Genomic DNA, 18515 nt, shown 5'->3' with positions numbered 1-18515 from the left:
CATGCGCGACTCAAATCTGCACTCAACTTATATTGGGGAGTGACAACCAGCACTACAGCCAGAGACATTGCACTCAAGTATTCGGAGGGTGGATACACTGTTGTTTTAATTTTATTTATTATTTATTATTTTATTATTGTCTCAAGTTATTGTAATTAAAAGAGAGACATAGCGTTGTGTCATCAGCATAACGATAGTGATGCACTCACAAGTGGAAAGCTCTACATATGTGTGTTCCCACTTGGCAGCAGAATGTGTCTCCAAATGCATCCTGACCACTTGTGATCGGATCTTACTGCCACGCTCTTTATGCAAAAAACACGTACATCATTCCATTCACAACAAAAACACATGATTCACTCTCAGTGGTTTCTGTGACATGAGAAGTACTTTGAATAAGTATCATTACGTAGTTCTGCTCACAGTTGAGTAGGCAGTCGTTAATGTGGCCCAGGACACATTCCTGTTCTCACTGCGATAAGAATGCAGACACATGTGGCTCAGGCCACCTCCAAATGTGGTCTCAAAGATCAGATCGCAATGCATCTTTAATGCATCCTGAGAGTGTTTTCACCTGTACTGAGAGCTGTCAACTTGTGATCCGATCACTCAGATCAGATTTAATACCAAGTGAAAACGGGGCCAATGTGGTTTTAAGGTTAATAATAGAAAATCCATGTTCACCAAAGCCAAGCAGCCTGTAAATGTAGCTTTCCTCACCTCTTCAGTGACACCCCAACGTGAGATAGTTATGAGAGATGCAGCCCGTCTCACTAGCTGCGTCCCCAGTTCTCTCTCCAGGCGAGCCAGCATGGCAAGGTAGAGGCCCTCCAGGCTAGCTGGAAGGCTGACGCTGGCCTGGGGGGAACAGGAGGTCCACAGCATGCTCTCAGAGTAAGCTGCTTCCATGTACAGAGGGCAGGGACAGGAGAGACAAGCCTGGATTAGCAGCTGCCACTGCTGCTCCTGCAGACACCGCTGGTCAGTCTTCAGCTTGGTCTCCAAAGCTGCTGTGATGTCATCAAGACTAAGTGGAGGGAGGGAAAGGACTGTGGGATTGGCTGACTGTTGGTAAGAGAGAACAATCTGTCATCTATAAACATCATATTTACTAGATTAGTTTCTGTAACAAGGCTAGATGTATAAGTTTAACATACAATATGCACAACAAGGTCAAATGTATGTGGACAGTCATAGTTATTGCTTACAGTTAATGCTGTGCTTCTTTCTTGCACCCCACAGTGTTTTTTTCAAGTGTTTTTTTGGACATTCGTATAACTTTAAATTTTCTCATGTTTTCAGCGCAAGGCGCAGAGTCGCACCACTCGACAATGTCCCACTTGGCACAGGGAGCCCGTCATATTAAGCAAGAGGTGGGCTTTACTAGTTTGCCATTTCCTTCCTGTTTTGATGCCATTGAGCCTGTATGTTGTTGTTAAGCTAATCGCAATCTTCTCGGTGTGATCAGCCCCAAACTCTGTCCTGGCTGGAGGAAATTTTTCCAGTCCATAACTCCTTCTTAAACCACAAATATTTATCACATTTTTATGTATTTGCTTTATCAACCTTAAATTTAAGGTACAATTTACAATGTTCTCTACTTCAGTGGAGCCATATTGACCTGCAGGGTGTGAGTACAATGGGAGTCAGTGGTTGCAGAGAGAATGAGGTAGACATTGGGAGGTAGAGGAGTTGAGATCCAGGAAAGGTCTGCACCATGTTCCTCAGACAGCTCATCTAACCCGTCCAGCAGGACCATCAGGGGCCTCTCTGCTCCCACTAGGCCCAAAAGAGAGTGGAACTCATTGATCAGCTGATGAAGGCCCTGGAGGAACAAATAAACCTTGGTATCTCTTTAAAAGTGAATGTGTGTTTACTAGCGATGGTCCAGTACCTCTGAAAGCTGTGTGTGGGCACAGTAGGCTTCAGCCAGCTGGACACAAACACTCTGCAGGACCAGTCGAATATTCCTGCTCTCTCCAGTGAAGCCAATGAAGTGCACCAATATCTTCACAGTTCTGACCCAATGGGACATAAAAAATGGAATGGTTAAATCAACGATCCCTCACAAACCCAAAAATGTTATTGATAACACATGATTCTCTGCTCTACTGCATCTCACCCCGGTAGCCAAGAGGGTGCTAGCTGTGCTACTGCAGCCATGGTGGTGCTCTTTCCCCAGCCTGGTGGTCCCAGTAGTAGAATGGGTCTAGATTTTGACTGCTCCACTGCCTTCTTCACATCAGCTAGGAAAACCCGCCTCAAAGTACAGCCTTTCCCCCTGATGGATGGAGGTAAATCTCACTGGAGTTAAACTGGAACTTTAGCATGTGTGGAAATACAATTAAGAATTTTCATACGTTATTGATAAGTTGCACTCTGTTAAATAGTTTGAGTAGCCCAGTTAGATCGTTATAGATTACTCTGTGGTTGCTCTGTACCTTTTCTTTCATCGCCATGGATAGTAAAATCTCAGTCACACCAGCACTTAAAGAATGTAGGTAAAATCAAGTCATTTCAATTGAAAGGGCTTCAAATTCACACCACTGACCAATAGGAACCTGCTTGACAGTGCTAACTGATTTATCAAGAGTGATGATACAGCAACGCCTCTCGGTCTTGCTGCCAGTTTGTTCCGGTAGCCAATGCGGCCCAAGAAACATTTTCCCAATAGACCACTATTAGAAAAGATGGGTGACATCAAAACGAAAGAGGAAAGCAATGACAACAACAAACAGTTAATCTTCTAACTAGCAGATGGGTTTGTGTGGTGTGGATCCCACTACTCACAGTAATAACTGACTGAGAATAAAGGTTTTCAGGACCTTTAAAAGAGCCCAATTAAATTCAAATTAAACATATTTTAAACATGTGAAGGATTTGAATTTCTTTCTGATTTTGGCAACTTAAGGCAATAATATAAAAAAGCCCTTCTACACAGATCCAACCAGGGGACAGTAGGATAAATGGGTTGAAGGCAAAACAAATAAAATGTTCACCAGCATTATATAATTTTACTACAAACTAAAACTTATGGCATCAGAATAATTTGAAATCTCCTATAATCACTGCACAATTCTACACACAATGACTTTGAATGAGATATTCGCAACTTCAAGCTGCACTGAGAACAATTTTTATGTGAAAGTAAAGCCATCTTTTCAGCCTAAATAAGGAAATGTGGATACAACAGAGGATTGTGAGCACACCAGAGTGTGGTGTATTTTCAGCTTTTGTGAGTGGTAATGGAAAAGAAAGACAATGAGCCACTCACAAATGGAGTCCATAGTATATGTGACGCTGGATGTCGCCCTGTATCTCCCCTCTGAAAGCTTCTCTCCTCACTTTGTCAAAGGGGCCTTGAGTTTTGGTGGCCTTCATTACTCTGAAAAAGTGAAAGAACATAGCTGTAATGCTTATAACACAGAGATAGTCATTAGTTCATAAAATGTTTCCAATATGTGTGTATGTTGTACTTATTGAGGGAGTTGATAACAGTCCTTTGAAAGTGGGAGGAGATGCGCTTGATGTAGAACTGGTGTGAGCGATTGTGTTTCAGGCCTTTCTGTCCCCATCCCACATTACGCTCATAAATGTTGGTGTGGCGCAGCTTGATGACGTAGACATAGAAATGAATGAAACATACTTAAGGGGTGGAACTGAAAGAAAAGAGAACAAAATCTACAAAGACATGACTTGTGTTGCAATCTGGTCTGCTTAACAAGCCAAACAGACATCCACCCAGGGAAAACACTGCTAACACCATACTGCAAGCTCATTGTCTGTTGAAGCACACTTAACAGTTTAAAAACTTACAGTAACTTTAGATGCTAAATTACAGGTTCCTAGGAATCTTAATTCTTCAAAACTGCTTCTAATAAAATACAGACTGTCCAAGTGCTGCAAGCCACAGTTAACAGAGAAAAGTTTTTTGTCTCTTTGCCTTTGTCAACTGTCAGACATGTAGACCAACACGCCTTTTCAGAAGCTAACAGAGTAAAGGAGCACTTCTGATTGATCCCAAACCAGCTTTAAATTCAAAAAAGCACAACTAAATGGGATTTCAATTGAAGCCAGTAGTCTTGCATTGCCAGACCTATACCTCCACACTTGGCGGAGGAAGGTCTGGCCAGTCCACACAGCATTACGGGGTGGGAGAAAAATGTGCTCTGATTTATTGGAATTTTTAAAAAACAATCTCAATCTTCTTGGACGATGCTAAGTGCTGTATGGAGCAACGGCGCCTCTGCAAAATAGCCTCGGGAAGGTACTTGTTTTGGTGGAACATGTGTCAAATGTGTCAAGGGTATTTTTAGTCATGCAACATAAAACTCAGATTGGACAGATAGTCTAGCTAGCTGTCTCGATTTACCTTGCAGAGATCTGAGAAAAGGTTAACCATGGTCCTCACAAATCCAAGTTTAAAATGCTAACACAAAGAAAGCCCAAGGTAAAGGATATCCGGCCTGAATGAATGTAATCTGGCAGAATATCTGTCGGCAACAGAGCAACCCAAAAGTGGAATGTTGTGGATATTGACTAATAGCCAGTAACAGTGAAAATACCTTTCCATGGAGACGGTCCATAAATTGCTGGTGAGCTGTGCTGAGGACTGGATCGAGCTGAGCCCGTCCCTCCAGCAGGTCAATGTACTGAGCAGCATGTTTATTCTTCAGGTGTTTGTAAAGGTCTGGGATAAGCCTCTTATAGCAGTGGCAGTGCTCCTCTGGCGGAACATCATCTACAGGCTGCAGAGCCGTCTCTACCTCCCGGTCAAGAACTACACGTAAAAAAAAGGGAAAAATCAGGATGACTGTGTCTGTGCCATCAGTTACCAACTTGACGTTGAAAAGTTTCAAGTAAGACATTTGTGTAACGAAATGTGGAAGTTAGCATATACTTCCAGAAATAAGTTCTTGTCACGGTTTATAAACCATAGCAACTGTTTAACTTTTTAAAGCTATAAACTATAATACGTCCATACTGTGTTTCACTGCACTGCTTCCTGAATGAATCCATCAGCACAGCGGAATGATTTCTTTAGTCAGGAGGAGACACCTTTCACATCAGTGGTAGAATGTAACTAAGTACATGTATTCACGTGCTGTACTTGCGTACTGATTTGAGGTACTCGTACTTTACTTAAGTCTTTTCATGCCACTTTCTACTTCTACTCCGCTGCTTTTTAGAGAGAAATAGTGTAAGTTTTACTCCACTACATTCATTCAGTTACTTAGAAAAGATTTTTGACACACAAAACATGTAGTTTGTAAAACATCATGTTTCATTATAAATTAAATTACCCACCAATGTATAGTACAAGTCAAGCTAACATGATTACATGATTTAAGTTGATTGACAGAACTGTTTTGATCATTTCCAGTTTCTAAAATGTGAAGATTTTCCTGAACTTTTACATTTTCAATCCTTTAAGTACATTTTCCTGATGATAATTACTTTTACTTAAAGCTTTAGTACATAACTTTTTGATATTAATGAAAGTTACATTTAAGCCATTGCCAAATGACTTGCTACAAAGCTAATTAGGACTTTCGGTTCCACACAACTCTCTCTGTATTTCTCAGCATGGCTGTGTTCAGAAGATTGTGGCGTCACACAAAGACTTGTGGCGTGACTTTCACACTAAGAAACTCAAGGGAAGATAACGACCTCTTCTGAAGAGTCCATCATGTTTATTTAATCCTCCATGTCCTCCCTGGCTACTAGTAACTGTGTGGAGGAGGGGGCGAGGGGTGGTGTGCGATCATAGAAGGCTTGTATCATGTGGACCCGCCTCATGATTTCTTACTTAGAATTCCTCATGGGGGAGACAGAAACTACAGACTATAGTTTTAAAGTGACTCTATGGAACTTTTTAGTGTTTCTGAAACTGTAATTTTCAATCTGATGATCATACATGACCTGTAACAGCAAACAAGGCTAACAGTGAGAAGAACTCTATTTTTATATAGTTTTAATAAGCTGCTTGGGTCTGATTTTCCCCGCAAACTCACAAAATGATTTGCGGCAAATATAGACGCCGCTACAGTAACACATTCTGACGGGTCACAGATTTCTTTGTAACACCGGAAAAGCCTGTGTAAGTGTATCCAGCCTGGTAAAAGGAAGAGATTTCTTTAAATAGGCCTAATTGTACTTTAACGTTATTTTAGAAGTTATCTGTTGTAGTTATGGCTGATGGGGCAGGACTATCACAGGAGAGAAGTAAATTAAACCAAGAAGAAATAAAAGATAACGGGCAATGGGCAAAAACCCAAGTACACTTCAGTTGGGCTTTCAAAAGATGCAGACAATTACAGGATTGTACATGATTTAAAACCAACCCCAAATTGGTCCTCAGGTATGTAATATGTCTATTTCACGTTCTCAATAATACAGTGAGTGGGTGATACAGCACCGTAAAGAAAAGACCATTAGGACAGCAGATGTGGTAAAAACTCTACCGCTTTTGCCCAAAGTAGCCGCTAGAATCAACACAAACTGAAAGTTACATATGGCCCCTTTAAGTAACATTTTCAATGCAGGACTTTTACTTGTAACAGAGTATTTGTACAGTGATGTATTAGTACTTTATACTTAAGCAAACAATCTAAATACTTCTCCCACCACTCTCAATCACATGAGAAGGAAAAAAACAAACACTATTTGTATTTCAATCGTACCTGTTCTGAGTAACTGTGATGCCTCCTCTTGCCCCACTGCCTGAACCGCGCTGCGTTGTAAAATCGCCCACAGTCTGCGGCAGGTAGCACTCCAGTCCTTCATGGCCTGCTTCCTGCGCTCCATGTCCATGCTCAACATGTCAGAATGGTGAGAGCTGTGAATGTCACCAGGAGATCATGAATAGGTTTTAACACCTATGCTTTCTAGATGTTGAACCCTAATGATTTGTTATGATGATAGAAGGACTGATAGACATGAGCCTTTCCTCGACACAAGAACAATTAGGGCTGGGATGTTTTGGAATTTGCTCTGGTTACTCAAGGTAAAATGAATGTTAAAATAAGCATGCTTATTATACTCACAATGACAATGCTGATGTTCACTAGGTAGGTTCAAGGATCTTTATTTGTCATTCAATTGAATTTTATTTACTGTGTCAAATCATAACAGGAGTTATCTCAGGACACTTTAAAGATAGAGTAGGTCTAGACCACACTTTATAATTTACAGATCCGACAATTCCATAAGTAGTTGTTGGCAACGTTAATCTTAGCAAAAGTATTGGTCATATTACAATTTTGATCTGACGATAAGTCTAGATAAAAAGTTGGGGACCATCAATTTTTTTTACAATTCATTGTGTGGGGAACATGATTATTAAATTTCATGACAAAGTCTGAGGATAATTTAAGCCAATAGTATATATCCTCTGGGAACCATGAATGTCTGTCACTCATTTTGTACCAATCCATCTTTGAAAAATATAATAGGTTATAAGGAGAAGTCATTGGGAGATATACTTTGGGGACAGTGAATATCTGTACAACATTCCATACCAATCAATCAAATGGTGGCTGAGATACTTCACATACAACCAAAAATGTAGAGGAAATGTCTGATAATTGCCGCAGTCATTAGGATTCATTCTCTGGGGTAATAGATCTGACGCCATTTTTCCACTACATGGTACCTGCTCAACCCCTCTCGACTCTACTTGCCTTCTTTAGTTTACCATTATGAAAAAAAGTCCCTGTTACCTGCCAACAAGTAGTTTTTTTAGTATCACCTCCATCGACGTTTGAAGCGAGCTGATGCGATACCAAAAGGTGACGTGAAAACCTGCAGACTACTGATTGGTCGCAGAGAATCGTCACTAATCACTGCATCATCATTGCTAGCGACAGACAGGGGTATTCTGGACAAACCGGCTGTGCTTAAATAGCTTATCCAGCAAGGTTTTTGAAACAAAATGTGTCTTCTGTGCAACAGCCACATGCCGACAATCAAAAACAACACACTTTCGACGTTCTGTGTGTATATGTTGTGTTAGGTCACAGCAGTTTCCTACGGCGTCGCTACGATGACCAGACACACTCGCCTTGCGCATCTGCAATGGAAAAAAGGAGGGTGGGGCACCACGGCCGAGCTAAGCCAAGTCGAGCTGAGTGGAGCTGGTACTAGAAGTGGGTAAGCGCCATAATAGTTGTTGAGATATTTCAGTCTATACAAACCAACCGACTGACATCGTAATCCTTAAAAAGGTTAACCATGTTAATCTTCAATTATGAGGTAGAGCATGTCATGGCTAGATCTGCTACACCATAAACTTCGGACCAGCAGATTTTTTTCACCTGATGGGAAGTAAGCGGTAAACAGGCGGAAGGCAATTCCTGTCCAGCTTGTAGCACATCTGGAGTAATGTAAGGTCTTTGTCCAAATCCCCCGGGCTCCTTGCACCCACAGGGCTGAATCTGGCCTCCTTTCCTCCTGAAAATGAGTTGTAGGAGCACTGGCTCAGCAGTCCTGAGACATTAGCCTGTTCTCCGAAAATCGGATAATTCCCATAAATGGAATCCTGGACAAAACTGCCAGAGCTGCTGTCTGTGGTGATGCTGGACTGGGAGCCCGAGGCAGAAAAGTTCTCCACTTGTTTGTTCTTGGACGTCTGCTGTTGGTCTTTCTCCACCACTCTCACTATGGCCTCAAAAGCCTCTCTGGTGATAGTGGAGGGAAGGCTCTGGACCTCATTCTTCTGTCCTACAAACAACTGACCAAAAGAACGGAGAGATATAAATTAATTAATCTTCTAAAATTCCAAGATGCTGTCTCTGCACTTTTACTGTTACATCATACAACATGCTGATAGCTCACTATAAAGTTTGGACCCGGGGTTTTCTGACATCTCTGGAGATTCTCCACTTGCAGCTCTACAGTGTTGTGGCGTTCAGCAACAGGTGATCCAACCCCCAAGCGGAGGTCAACCATGCTGAAGTCGTAGCCTCTCTGCTTACAGTACAGATACAGTCTGGGATAAACGTTCTCCATGAGCGCACTTCTCTCTGCAACTGTGTCTGTATCAAACACATACGCACACAAATGTTGCATCTTCCTTTTACTGTATGTCAATTGGGACTGTTATGGCTTTATAAAACAGGGAAAGACAAATTCTCAATGTTCAAAACCTTTGTGACATTTTTTTGCATTTAATAAATATGGCTGCCAAATTATGTGGTGATGGAGCGGAAAGTCATTTGTGAAACAAAACCACAAATATTAACTTTAAAAGAGAAAAAGAAGGCCTAAGGCACTCTCCTTCTGAAATAAAATAGCCTTTATTTGAATGGCTATTTCATATTGAAATCTTCCATTAAAAATAGAACTGGGCATGTATCGGTACAAAGCGACCTTCTTCAGGGTGTACTGACATTTGATTTTAGTTGTAGAAACATTTGAACCTATATCTTAAAGCACCATGAATTGGTGTTATTTGGTAACTTGGGGGCAGCAAACAGTGAAAACAGCATCTGAAATATCAGCACCCTAAAGTGTAACTTAACTCCACGCTGAACAGCAGTAGGTTCACTAGCCTGGCACTAGACTCATTTGCAAATACATATTAGTCTGAAACTTCTCTTTTGATTTTCAAGGGGCGGTATCAACCGTGCAGACCAAAATGTCTCTGGCTGCAATGGAATCAACCGACAACCAATCAGCACAGGAAAGAAATGGCAGCCAAATCACAAACTTTCTCAGATTAGAGCTGAACTGAAAAATGTGCTTCTGGAAACATTTGAGGTGAGAGATAGGCAATACAGTACTGTACAATACAATATGAATCAAATACAGAATCTTGATTCATGTTGCACCGCCTAGTTTGACAGTTTTTCAGTTTCTGAGATTTGCGTTGACCTGGACGGATCTACATATGGGTGACAGGTTATATTCCAGACAGAGTGAGCTATAGAGGTTTTGGTATGCAGATGTTGATACCTTTGGACACAACCAGGCTAGCTGTTACCAGTCTTTTCTTGCATTTATGCTAAGCTAACTGTCTGCACCTTCATATTAACTTACAGACATGAGAGTGATAATAATCTTCTTCTCTAACTCTCCAGTGTCAAACTAATAATAAAGACTGAGTTATAACAATGGTTTGGAGTGATTCTACACACCTGCCCGGCATTCAAAAAATTAATAGGTTCCACAGTGTAAACATGTCAGAGATGTGATCCTTCTTACCTTTGTATCCACCACATATGTAAACCATGAATCTCTTCTCTTCAACAAGAAATGGAGGCTCCTCCTTTCTCTGGACCTCACTGGTCGTTGTATCACACAACATGTTTGTCACTGGAAGTTTGTAGTCACTTCCTTCGTCCACATCATCTTTGTTTGACCTAACGGACAGATAAGTCCCACTGTCCGTCTCTCTGTCCTTATCCTTTCCCTCTCTTTCTTCTTTGCCCACATCTTCTCGGCTGAGTGCCTCCATGCTCCTCAGTAACTCTACTGAGTCCTCAATTGTTCTCCCATATTCATGTAAGGCCTTGGTAGCCTTAACCTGTTGTCTGAATGATTGAGTTGAGCTCTGTATTAAAAGAAAGATGACAATGGACTGCCTCAGGCTTACAGCTTCATGTCTTTTTTTTAATTTCATTTTAAAGATTAAATGTGTTGAAATAAAGGGGATTAGAGGACCCAAATGCAGAGAGCAGGCAGGCAGGCAGAAGAACATTTGAGTTGAGGATTTAATAGAACGCAGAGTTCATACAAACAAGGAGTCCAGAAATCCAACAAGCAAAAAAAATACAGGAACTGTCACAATCCAAAAAAACGCAATAACTGGAATACAAAAAACAGGGTAGACGACACACACTGTGACACAGAACACCATAACAGTAAAACAATCATGTGACAACAGACAAGGGGAACACCAAGACTAAATACAGAGGGTAATGAGGTAACAAGAGGAAGGTGACACAAGGGCTGGGAAACAGGTGAAAGACATCAGACAATCACAAGGGCGGGAAAACTAAGTCAGGAAGTAAAACTAAACAAGACGGCACAGTACAATATACAGCACAATACACAACCAATAAGATAAGACAAGACCAGAAATAACACAATCACAAGACATGACAGTAAACCAGGCTAAGAAATTAAGACAGGAAAATAGACTACCACAATAAGACAAGACGAAACATCTAAACCTTACTAAAATGGACACGTTCATAGACATAAAATTATGTATAAATAATTAAATTACCTACCTTGAAAAGGTGGGCTTTGTGCAGAATGCCAGTTATACTGTTCTCTAAATGTGGACCATTGGGGGGTCTGCCTGATTGCAGCAGCTGTAGCTGATAATGGAGACAGACAGGATTACTCCGCTGTAAAAACATTGGGATTACTTTAGTCATAAATGAATGAACCGAAACATAAAACATTGCGTGTTTCCGTGGTGGCCTGAGACACTTACTCTGAGCTGATTTGGCATCAGTTTGGTCTCATGCCAATTCCTGTTTGTCTTCTAAAAAATAAGAGCATCAGAGAAGAAGAATGGGTACTGTTTCATCTATTTACTTAAGGTGGTAATATGCCTGTTTAAATTAAAATGGCACTCCGGTGATTTGGTATTGAACTTCTATAAAGTTTGTGGATTTGCGAGAGACATGTAATTTGTAAATGGTTAAAATCAAAGCAGCAGAGGTCGACATCTCCCCACTTTAAGTCCTACCATTGGTCAAGCTCCGAAAACACTGGATCCAACATTTCTCATAATGCCACTCAATAGCATCTTTTAGACCATCTGCCTCGTAAATGCCCCACATCTCTCCAACCCCAGTTTGTAATGCAGGCTTTTCTGTTATAAAGACTAACCCTGATAACGTGATCAACTTTGCTAAATTTAGACATGCAATTATACAATACAGTCAAAAATGTATAATAGGCCTACACGTAGAATTAATAAATATACAGTACGTCTGACAAAATAATATTTATATTTGTATCTCCATCATTGCAGGTTTGTCTTCTAGTATTTTTGTAATGTCGGAAGTCGCCTAGTGGTGGATTTATGGACTTAGTAGCCTAACTTATTTTTGAAGGCCCCCCCCCATACACACATCAGGGCTGAATATTTGATGACTGCAGCATTTGGGTGTTAACGTGCTCATTTACATTTTAAAGGGTTGTAAATGTGTTTTTATAAGTTAATAGTAGCACATAATAGTCATCTTTATTAAAATAATACGAAATTACCCCAAAATAGCGGCTAGTGAAATTGCTGAGTGGCTGTAGTTTTGGAAAACCACTAGCCAGAGTGAGCTAGCTGTTGAGCATAAGAGTTCATGTGAAGCCCTGCATCCGTAGGCTACCTACATATCTATGACATAATACACCTATAACGTCACAGTTCACCTGACATAGTGCAGTTGGGCCAGTGTTTATAGATGGAAGTGTTACAGCCTCTCTGTCCTTCTGCAACACAGGAAATGTTAATTATTACATTACTATAGAGACCGAAATTCAGCTTTAAGAAATACTGCAATTAGTCTATACAAAGTAGGCCTACATCCTAAAAAATATACATAAAGAATATGTGTATGATATCCTAACAAAACGGATAATATATATATATATATATATATATAAGCGTGTCAACAATTATCAATTTTTGTCAGTATTTTATTTAATATTTTGGCCATATGGCTCACTTGAGACTTTTTTTTTATAATGTAGCCTCCTGTGTAGCGATGCTAATGTATTGGATTAACTCAATACTTAGCATAACAAATAGGCTCTTCACTGTACAGGTTTTTTTTAAATAGCTTTTAGCTGTGGTTAAGCTTGCAGTTAGAGGCAGCAGACTCAATAAAAACTAAACTGTCAGGAGTTTCAGACAAAATCCAGTATGAATTATTGACAATTAAAACTATATAATGTGTCGTAAAACACTTACTTTCTTCTTCTTTTTAGGAAAGAGCCCGTCTCTGTTATAGGTCCACATTCCGTCCCCTCCGACCGATATGAGACGGCCATGTGTCAAGTAGGAAGGAATAAAAGGCCCAACTTCCGCTCGCAATAGAGTAAAATATATATATATATATATTTATATATATTTTATAATATATTTATAATAATATAGATATATTTATATTTATACATATTTTAAATTATAAATTTAAACGGGAAAACTATTTCAGCGGACATTGTTTCCCCCTCAAATATATCAGTTTTATATTATAGCACACATATATTGCAATCACATCTGCTTATTCCAAATGAATAAAGCTCATATTATTCCAAATCCCTGTCAAGTGTTATAGTTTACATTGAGCTTGTCCATTGAGAATGTGGCAGAATTAAATAAGTAAACATGTAGTTTTTGGTCAGCACAGATCTGCTGTTGTATAAAACTCATGAAAATACACGTTTATGCTGTAGTGACGTGAGATGATGTTTTACACGTGGTGTCTTTCACCAGTTATGTTCAGCTACTGGGTAAATCTGGCCTGTAGCCAGGATTGGGTTAACTCATTTTTGACCAGCCTATAAAAAATGACCTTCGGACCTTACTTGGAAAAGACTCATAAAGCACCCCCCGGCTCTTCTTATGTGCAGTGTATAGTTCCAGTGCTGTTTGTCTGTATAGATTTTACCTGATTAGATGATAAGTAATGACCCTGTGCAGGAGTTGTTCTTTTCCCAGTCAAGAGGTTTTGTTCTAGTGTGCAAGGACTTTGTAGTGTTGAGTGTTTCTTGTTATAATATTAAGACTACTAAGCCATATCAGAGGAAGCTTTTTTTGAGTAACTTAGACTTTACAGATCTTTAAACTCTCACAACTACCAGAAATATGACCTCATTGGTAGGAACAGCAATTATCAGATTTGGTTTTATTTTGAAGGCAAAAATCACATTACTTCCTTTGTAAGTCTGGCACAATTTTGTTACTTAACACTTCACAATTTAGACTCACTTCTTGGGGTAGATCACTTCATGTACTCATAAAATCTCACACAATTCAACTCAATGGTAAATTATATTTTTAGACAAGCAGTAGACCAAATGTGGTTTAGTTATTAAAAAGAATTCAATTTATAGGAAAAAAAAAAAAAAACTATTCGTCTGGTGACATTTTGCGTTTTTAAAAATGTACACTTTGACACATCCATTTAGAACCACTATCCAACATTGGTAGCTCCAGTGCCTGGCAGCTGGGCCTAATCACAGACTGAAAACATGGCAGTGACAGCAAGTATCTCAAGCCCACTCCACGCTGATGGATGACTGAAGAATGTAGGAGCAAAAGCTGATGAGGTGTTCCTCTTCACCTGATTGCACACAAACACATAAAACACAGCAAGGGCTTCAAATAGTTAACAGCTCAAAGTCTGGCTTTAGCTGGAAGTGTGTGTGTGTGTGTGTGTGTGTGTGTGTGTGTGTGTGTGTGTGTGTCCTGAGGTCCACTATTCCCAGCCTGCTTTGGTTCTCAGTCTGAAAGCAGCCATGTTGAGTAAGTGTTGAAGATGGAGGATGTGACGGTATCGGGACCGCAGCATTAGCAGCATCAACAGGCTAATACAGGTGAGTTCAGACTTCACTGCACTTCGTTGTACAATGCGGCACCAGATCACTGCCCTCAGGCCAAATCGTCGTCTTTTCCTCCTGTTTTACTCAACTGCAACACGAAAACAAAGGAAAACAATAAGACATGGCATTGTGTGAAGGATTTCAAAGATTTAACTTAAATGGTTTTTTTTACTCACATGCTGGACCATCAAGCAGGAGTGCCGATAGGGGGGGGGGGGACAAATATGGACAGGTTCATGATCAATGTCACTGCAGGCTTAAAGCTGAATAAGTGCACCATCTTGTGGCCAGAAGATAAAATGCACTTACTTTGATGACATCAACCCAGTTCCAACCTCTTGGCAGTTCCCCTTTGTGATCTGAAAGCAGAAATCGTTAAGATATGCACTGCTGTCTATTGATTCAAACACAAAAGCTACTGACTCTAAATTATTATGGAGATTATCAAATGGTTCACAGCTATCAAAAATGCCGGGCTTTCAGAAGATTTTTATAAAATGATGCACTGCGTGACTGCATTTCCTTTAATCCTGCATTGTCTACATTCGTGTTAACTAGCTTAAAGTCTCCTTCTTCCCTGCCTTTGTGGGTGCATTGTAGCATATGTTGGTGTATGAAACGCGATTTCTGCTTCTGCGGAGGCTCCACACAGAGCTTTCAATGTAGTCTACGTAAGTGGCCTGAAGTTTATTCTATCTTATACACTTATATATTGGGTGTGTGCGTTGATCTCTTTAAGAGAATTGCAGGGCCAAAATGTGTGTGCGTGGGGAGTGTCCGGTCGGGGAAATGAGCAAGTACCGGCTCCAGAGACATAGTGGGAGTAACAGTATCCCCTAGGCTTTCTGACCACAATCGGATATCTGTAGCAGGAAAAGTTAACCGTGTCCTTGATTTCATGTTGTTTATGGAGAATGAGAACCAGGAAATGAGTGAGGAAATTATCGACCCGCGTCGCCACAACGTGTAATTAAAATTTTTGAGAGGTGCACGCCAGGCTACTGCGCAGGGTCCCTATCTCCACAATTTAAACGCCTACCGGCTGATCAGTGGAGTGGTGTGACACCGCTGGAAGCTGCTGCCTGGATGTTTCTTCACTGTTCTTTCCTAATATTAATTCGGAGCTTAGCAAAAGTATTTTGCCAACCCGAGTGTCAGGACAGATTCAATCACTATTGTCACCAAATCATTTTTCACAGTCGAACACTCAGTGTTGAGGAGAGCAAAACTAGCAAGCTGAGGCGGCATAACACAGTAGAGTTCAGTAGCAAAAGGATCAGATTTTGATCGGAAGGTTTCAGTATAAGAAATGACCAAAGACTACCTTCCTGTGGAAAGTCAGACTAATGCACCTGTTTTGTTGACAATCCTCCTCTTCTGAGATTTAGTCAGCTGCTCCTTCTTCTCCTTCTTCTTGGCTGTTGAGCTGGTGATCCCATCACTGCTGGATGTCTGCAACAACAACACATTATCCGTTATTTTGTTCATATCCGATGACTCTAATTACAACAAGGCTCTTCTCACCTAATCTAGGGGGAAGACAAAAACAGCACCAATCCGGGGAAGAAGAAGCCACACAACGCCCACAATGGTTGACTGACAAGAGCTCCCTGGGGTTGTGCCGCTATCAGGGATTAGTACCAAAAATAGACCCACGAATAAGGATTTTGTCTGATGTATGTAGTTAAGAGTTATGCAATATACTGACCACAGCAGTGGCTACAGGCTTGTGGTTCTCCATGAGGGCCTCCTTGTTCTCCTTGGCCCACTCAAACAGAGTATACATCATTGCAGTGCCCAGGTTAGCCTCCACCTGCTCCTCCAGCTTTGTTAGAATCAGCTGCTTCGTCTCCGCAGAGCTGGTATTAAATAATTGTAAAGGAAAGAATCAACATGAGCATCACATAAAGTGTGTGTCCAGCTACAACACAGCTTTTGGTATTTCTTAAAATTGCAGTTAATCCTGATGGACTGCAACAAAGTTCAAACAGAAATTGATCATGTCGGAATCATTTGGAAGAAAAAATACATACTCACAAAACAATTCACAGTACACTACACAGTGCATTTACCACAAATTGACTACATCCACATTCAGTATTAAAACACAACTATAACAGTTTTAATTGTTGTACAGTCATACAGTTCAGAACCCTGCAAAGGCAAAAGTGTTTTCAAATTTTGATGTAATATTCTAATCTGCTATCAGTTACCAATGTAAACTAATGCATATTAATAATAATAATAATTCAGCACTGTGCTCGCAACTTACAATCTGTTGTTGAAAAAGGCATCAAGGGACATTTGTGGGGCCGTCTCAGGGTACGTCTCAGGCCATGTGACGTCCAGCATGAATGCTTTGCTGTCATCAATGTCTCCTATCTGTTGTATAACATTACAATAGATGATAAAAGAAGGTACTGCTTCAGAACAAATCCTAACAGCTTGTTAAAAGGTCATAAAGTACAGGTGAAAAAGCATATTGAGTGTCATGCTTTAACTCGATGTACTGTATATCCAGTTGAACCATGATGTTGGGGAGGCACAGGTTATGTTTTTTTTAAGCAGAATTGGACAGTACAAGGTGTTAGGGGACAGTACTCACCCTAAACTGAAAGGAAACTAAACTGATTTCCTTGAAACACTCATCCCCCTCATAGATAGAGCGAAGAGCCTCCAACTCCATCTGTGGTGGAGGAAGACAGGGAGAGACAGGAGGTTAGACAGATTAATAGTTTCTTACATCAGCAGCAGCTTATCCCGACAGCTTCTCGCACCAAACACCATTTACAAATGTGGTTATTTACACTTGGCATGGGTATGCAGGATAGGACGAGTGAATACCTTTTCAAGAGATAATGATTACCTTTTTTTTTTTAAATCGGCACATCCTCCAGACATTATGCACTGTTTAAATTACACCTTTAACCTGCTAAAGCCACCAACTTACTTACAACTTATTACTGTAATGTTACGTTTTATGGTGGCAGAGGGCTACTGTGAAACACCGATATTTAATTGGTAAATGTGCTGTTTGAAAGCTAACATATAGCTACACCGGATGGGTTAAAGTCAGTTTTGTATTCATAAAAGCTCTTGACTTGAGGTTTATGTGGAACGCATTTCTTCCTCGAGTTATAACACACTTAATTTGGCACACTTTCAAATGGAGTTTTGCGTGACATTCACTCAGGCATGAAGTGGGGCTCAAAAGCTAGAAAGACAATTGACACTCTGTCCTGAGTTTCTTGCACATTTAATGGGAGCTGACCTGTTTAATGGTTTTGCTAGGTGACGAGCAGAAAAGCTCACTAACCTACACTATTATGCTAGCAGTCACGCTAGTGTCAAGTTGTTAGCCGCTAACATAAGCTAGCCTACTACTGCATCACCATTCATTCATTCATACCTCTTGATCTTCGTTAGCGGTCATGATTTTCCTTCTGTTTGGGTCCGCTATACTCTCTGTGCAGAGTTTATAAATCCCAGAGTTAACAACCCATTTCTCCTATTAAAACTTTACTAAAATAATAATGTAACAACTTCCTCAGCTGGTACAACCAACCAGTGCCACCAGTTCTTCTTCTTATTTCGATTAAAGCAGACTAGACGCTGCAGTGGCGTACTGGGGCCCTCTACTGTTTGATACCAACATTGTTTTCAATTATTCACATTTTATTTTAAAGTCGAATAGTGCGTAGAAACTCCATCAGCTTATTTAACTCAGTCCGGTCATAAGAATTCAGAATGGATCAAAAAGAAACAAAACAAAAAAACAGTTTCTCCAGCTGCCCCTACATCTCTGAAAAGCTGTCTCCGTTGTTGTGAAAATGTCTTGCATTGGATCAAGATGTGTTTCGCACTATTCAGTGTGGAGGAAGCAATGATAATTTCCACTGTTACATAAATTCCATGATTTTGCATAGTTTGTGTTTTCTGTTCTTAGTTCAGTAATG

At 40.3% G+C, this 18515-nt stretch overlaps 2 protein-coding genes and 1 long non-coding RNA gene across 5 annotated transcripts in view; 1 reads left to right on the top strand and 2 right to left on the bottom strand.

The window, feature by feature from the left end:
- LOC116669373 (uncharacterized) overlaps window positions 1-5485 on the top strand; it is an 18268-nt gene extending 12783 nt beyond the window's left edge. Inside the window, exon 3 of the long non-coding RNA XR_004326763.1 lies at window positions 5476-5485. This is a non-coding gene — a long non-coding RNA (uncharacterized LOC116669373). The remainder of the gene's footprint in view (window positions 1-5475) is intronic.
- Window positions 1-13061, bottom strand: part of LOC116669372 (uncharacterized) — a 32055-nt gene extending 18994 nt beyond the window's left edge. Inside the window, exons 1-14 of one of the 2 annotated variants that reach the window (XM_032499176.1) lie at window positions 12926-13061; window positions 12385-12444; window positions 11235-11354; window positions 10204-10552; window positions 8836-9035; window positions 8316-8731; window positions 6684-6838; window positions 4566-4780; window positions 3477-3610; window positions 3275-3385; window positions 2123-2281; window positions 1895-2018; window positions 1622-1825; window positions 721-1065 (exon numbers count right to left, since the gene is read on the bottom strand). In XM_032499176.1, the coding sequence (XP_032355067.1) occupies window positions 721-1065; window positions 1622-1825; window positions 1895-2018; window positions 2123-2281; window positions 3275-3385; window positions 3477-3610; window positions 4566-4780; window positions 6684-6838; window positions 8316-8731; window positions 8836-9035; window positions 10204-10552; window positions 11235-11354; window positions 12385-12444; window positions 12926-12973 (2640 nt within the window). In that variant the 5' untranslated portion in view covers window positions 12974-13061. The remainder of the gene's footprint in view (window positions 1-720; window positions 1066-1621; window positions 1826-1894; window positions 2019-2122; window positions 2282-3274; window positions 3386-3476; window positions 3611-4565; window positions 4781-6683; window positions 6839-8315; window positions 8732-8835; window positions 9036-10203; window positions 10553-11234; window positions 11355-12384; window positions 12445-12925) is intronic. The other variant, XM_032499177.1, reaches the window with a different exon arrangement.
- Window positions 13062-13843: 782 nt separating this feature from the next.
- On the bottom strand, window positions 13844-18147 carry rwdd (RWD domain containing 4). 2 transcript variants are annotated; one of them, XM_032499174.1, is made up of 8 exons: window positions 17969-18147; window positions 17165-17245; window positions 16832-16941; window positions 16268-16418; window positions 15912-16011; window positions 14869-14918; window positions 14736-14738; window positions 13844-14647 (listed from the first exon to the last, which is right to left on the bottom strand). In XM_032499174.1, exons 1-8 carry the CDS (start codon window positions 17990-17992, stop codon window positions 14609-14611), a joined length of 558 nt encoding a protein of 185 aa, XP_032355065.1. In that variant the 5' UTR covers window positions 17993-18147; the 3' UTR covers window positions 13844-14608. The 2 variants fall into 2 exon arrangements, with proteins under 2 accessions (XP_032355065.1, XP_032355064.1); XM_032499173.1 differs by lacking the exons at window positions 13844-14647; window positions 14736-14738 and having other exon boundaries at window positions 14791-14918.
- Between the last annotated feature and the right edge of the window lie 368 nt (window positions 18148-18515).

This window comes from Etheostoma spectabile, chromosome 19, assembly GCF_008692095.1.
Source record: "Etheostoma spectabile isolate EspeVRDwgs_2016 chromosome 19, UIUC_Espe_1.0, whole genome shotgun sequence".
In the NCBI taxonomy this organism is placed as follows: Eukaryota; Metazoa; Chordata; class Actinopteri; order Perciformes; family Percidae; genus Etheostoma; species Etheostoma spectabile.
Note: the sequence above shows the minus strand (reverse complement) of the source record. Positions and strands in the feature narration are given on the sequence as shown.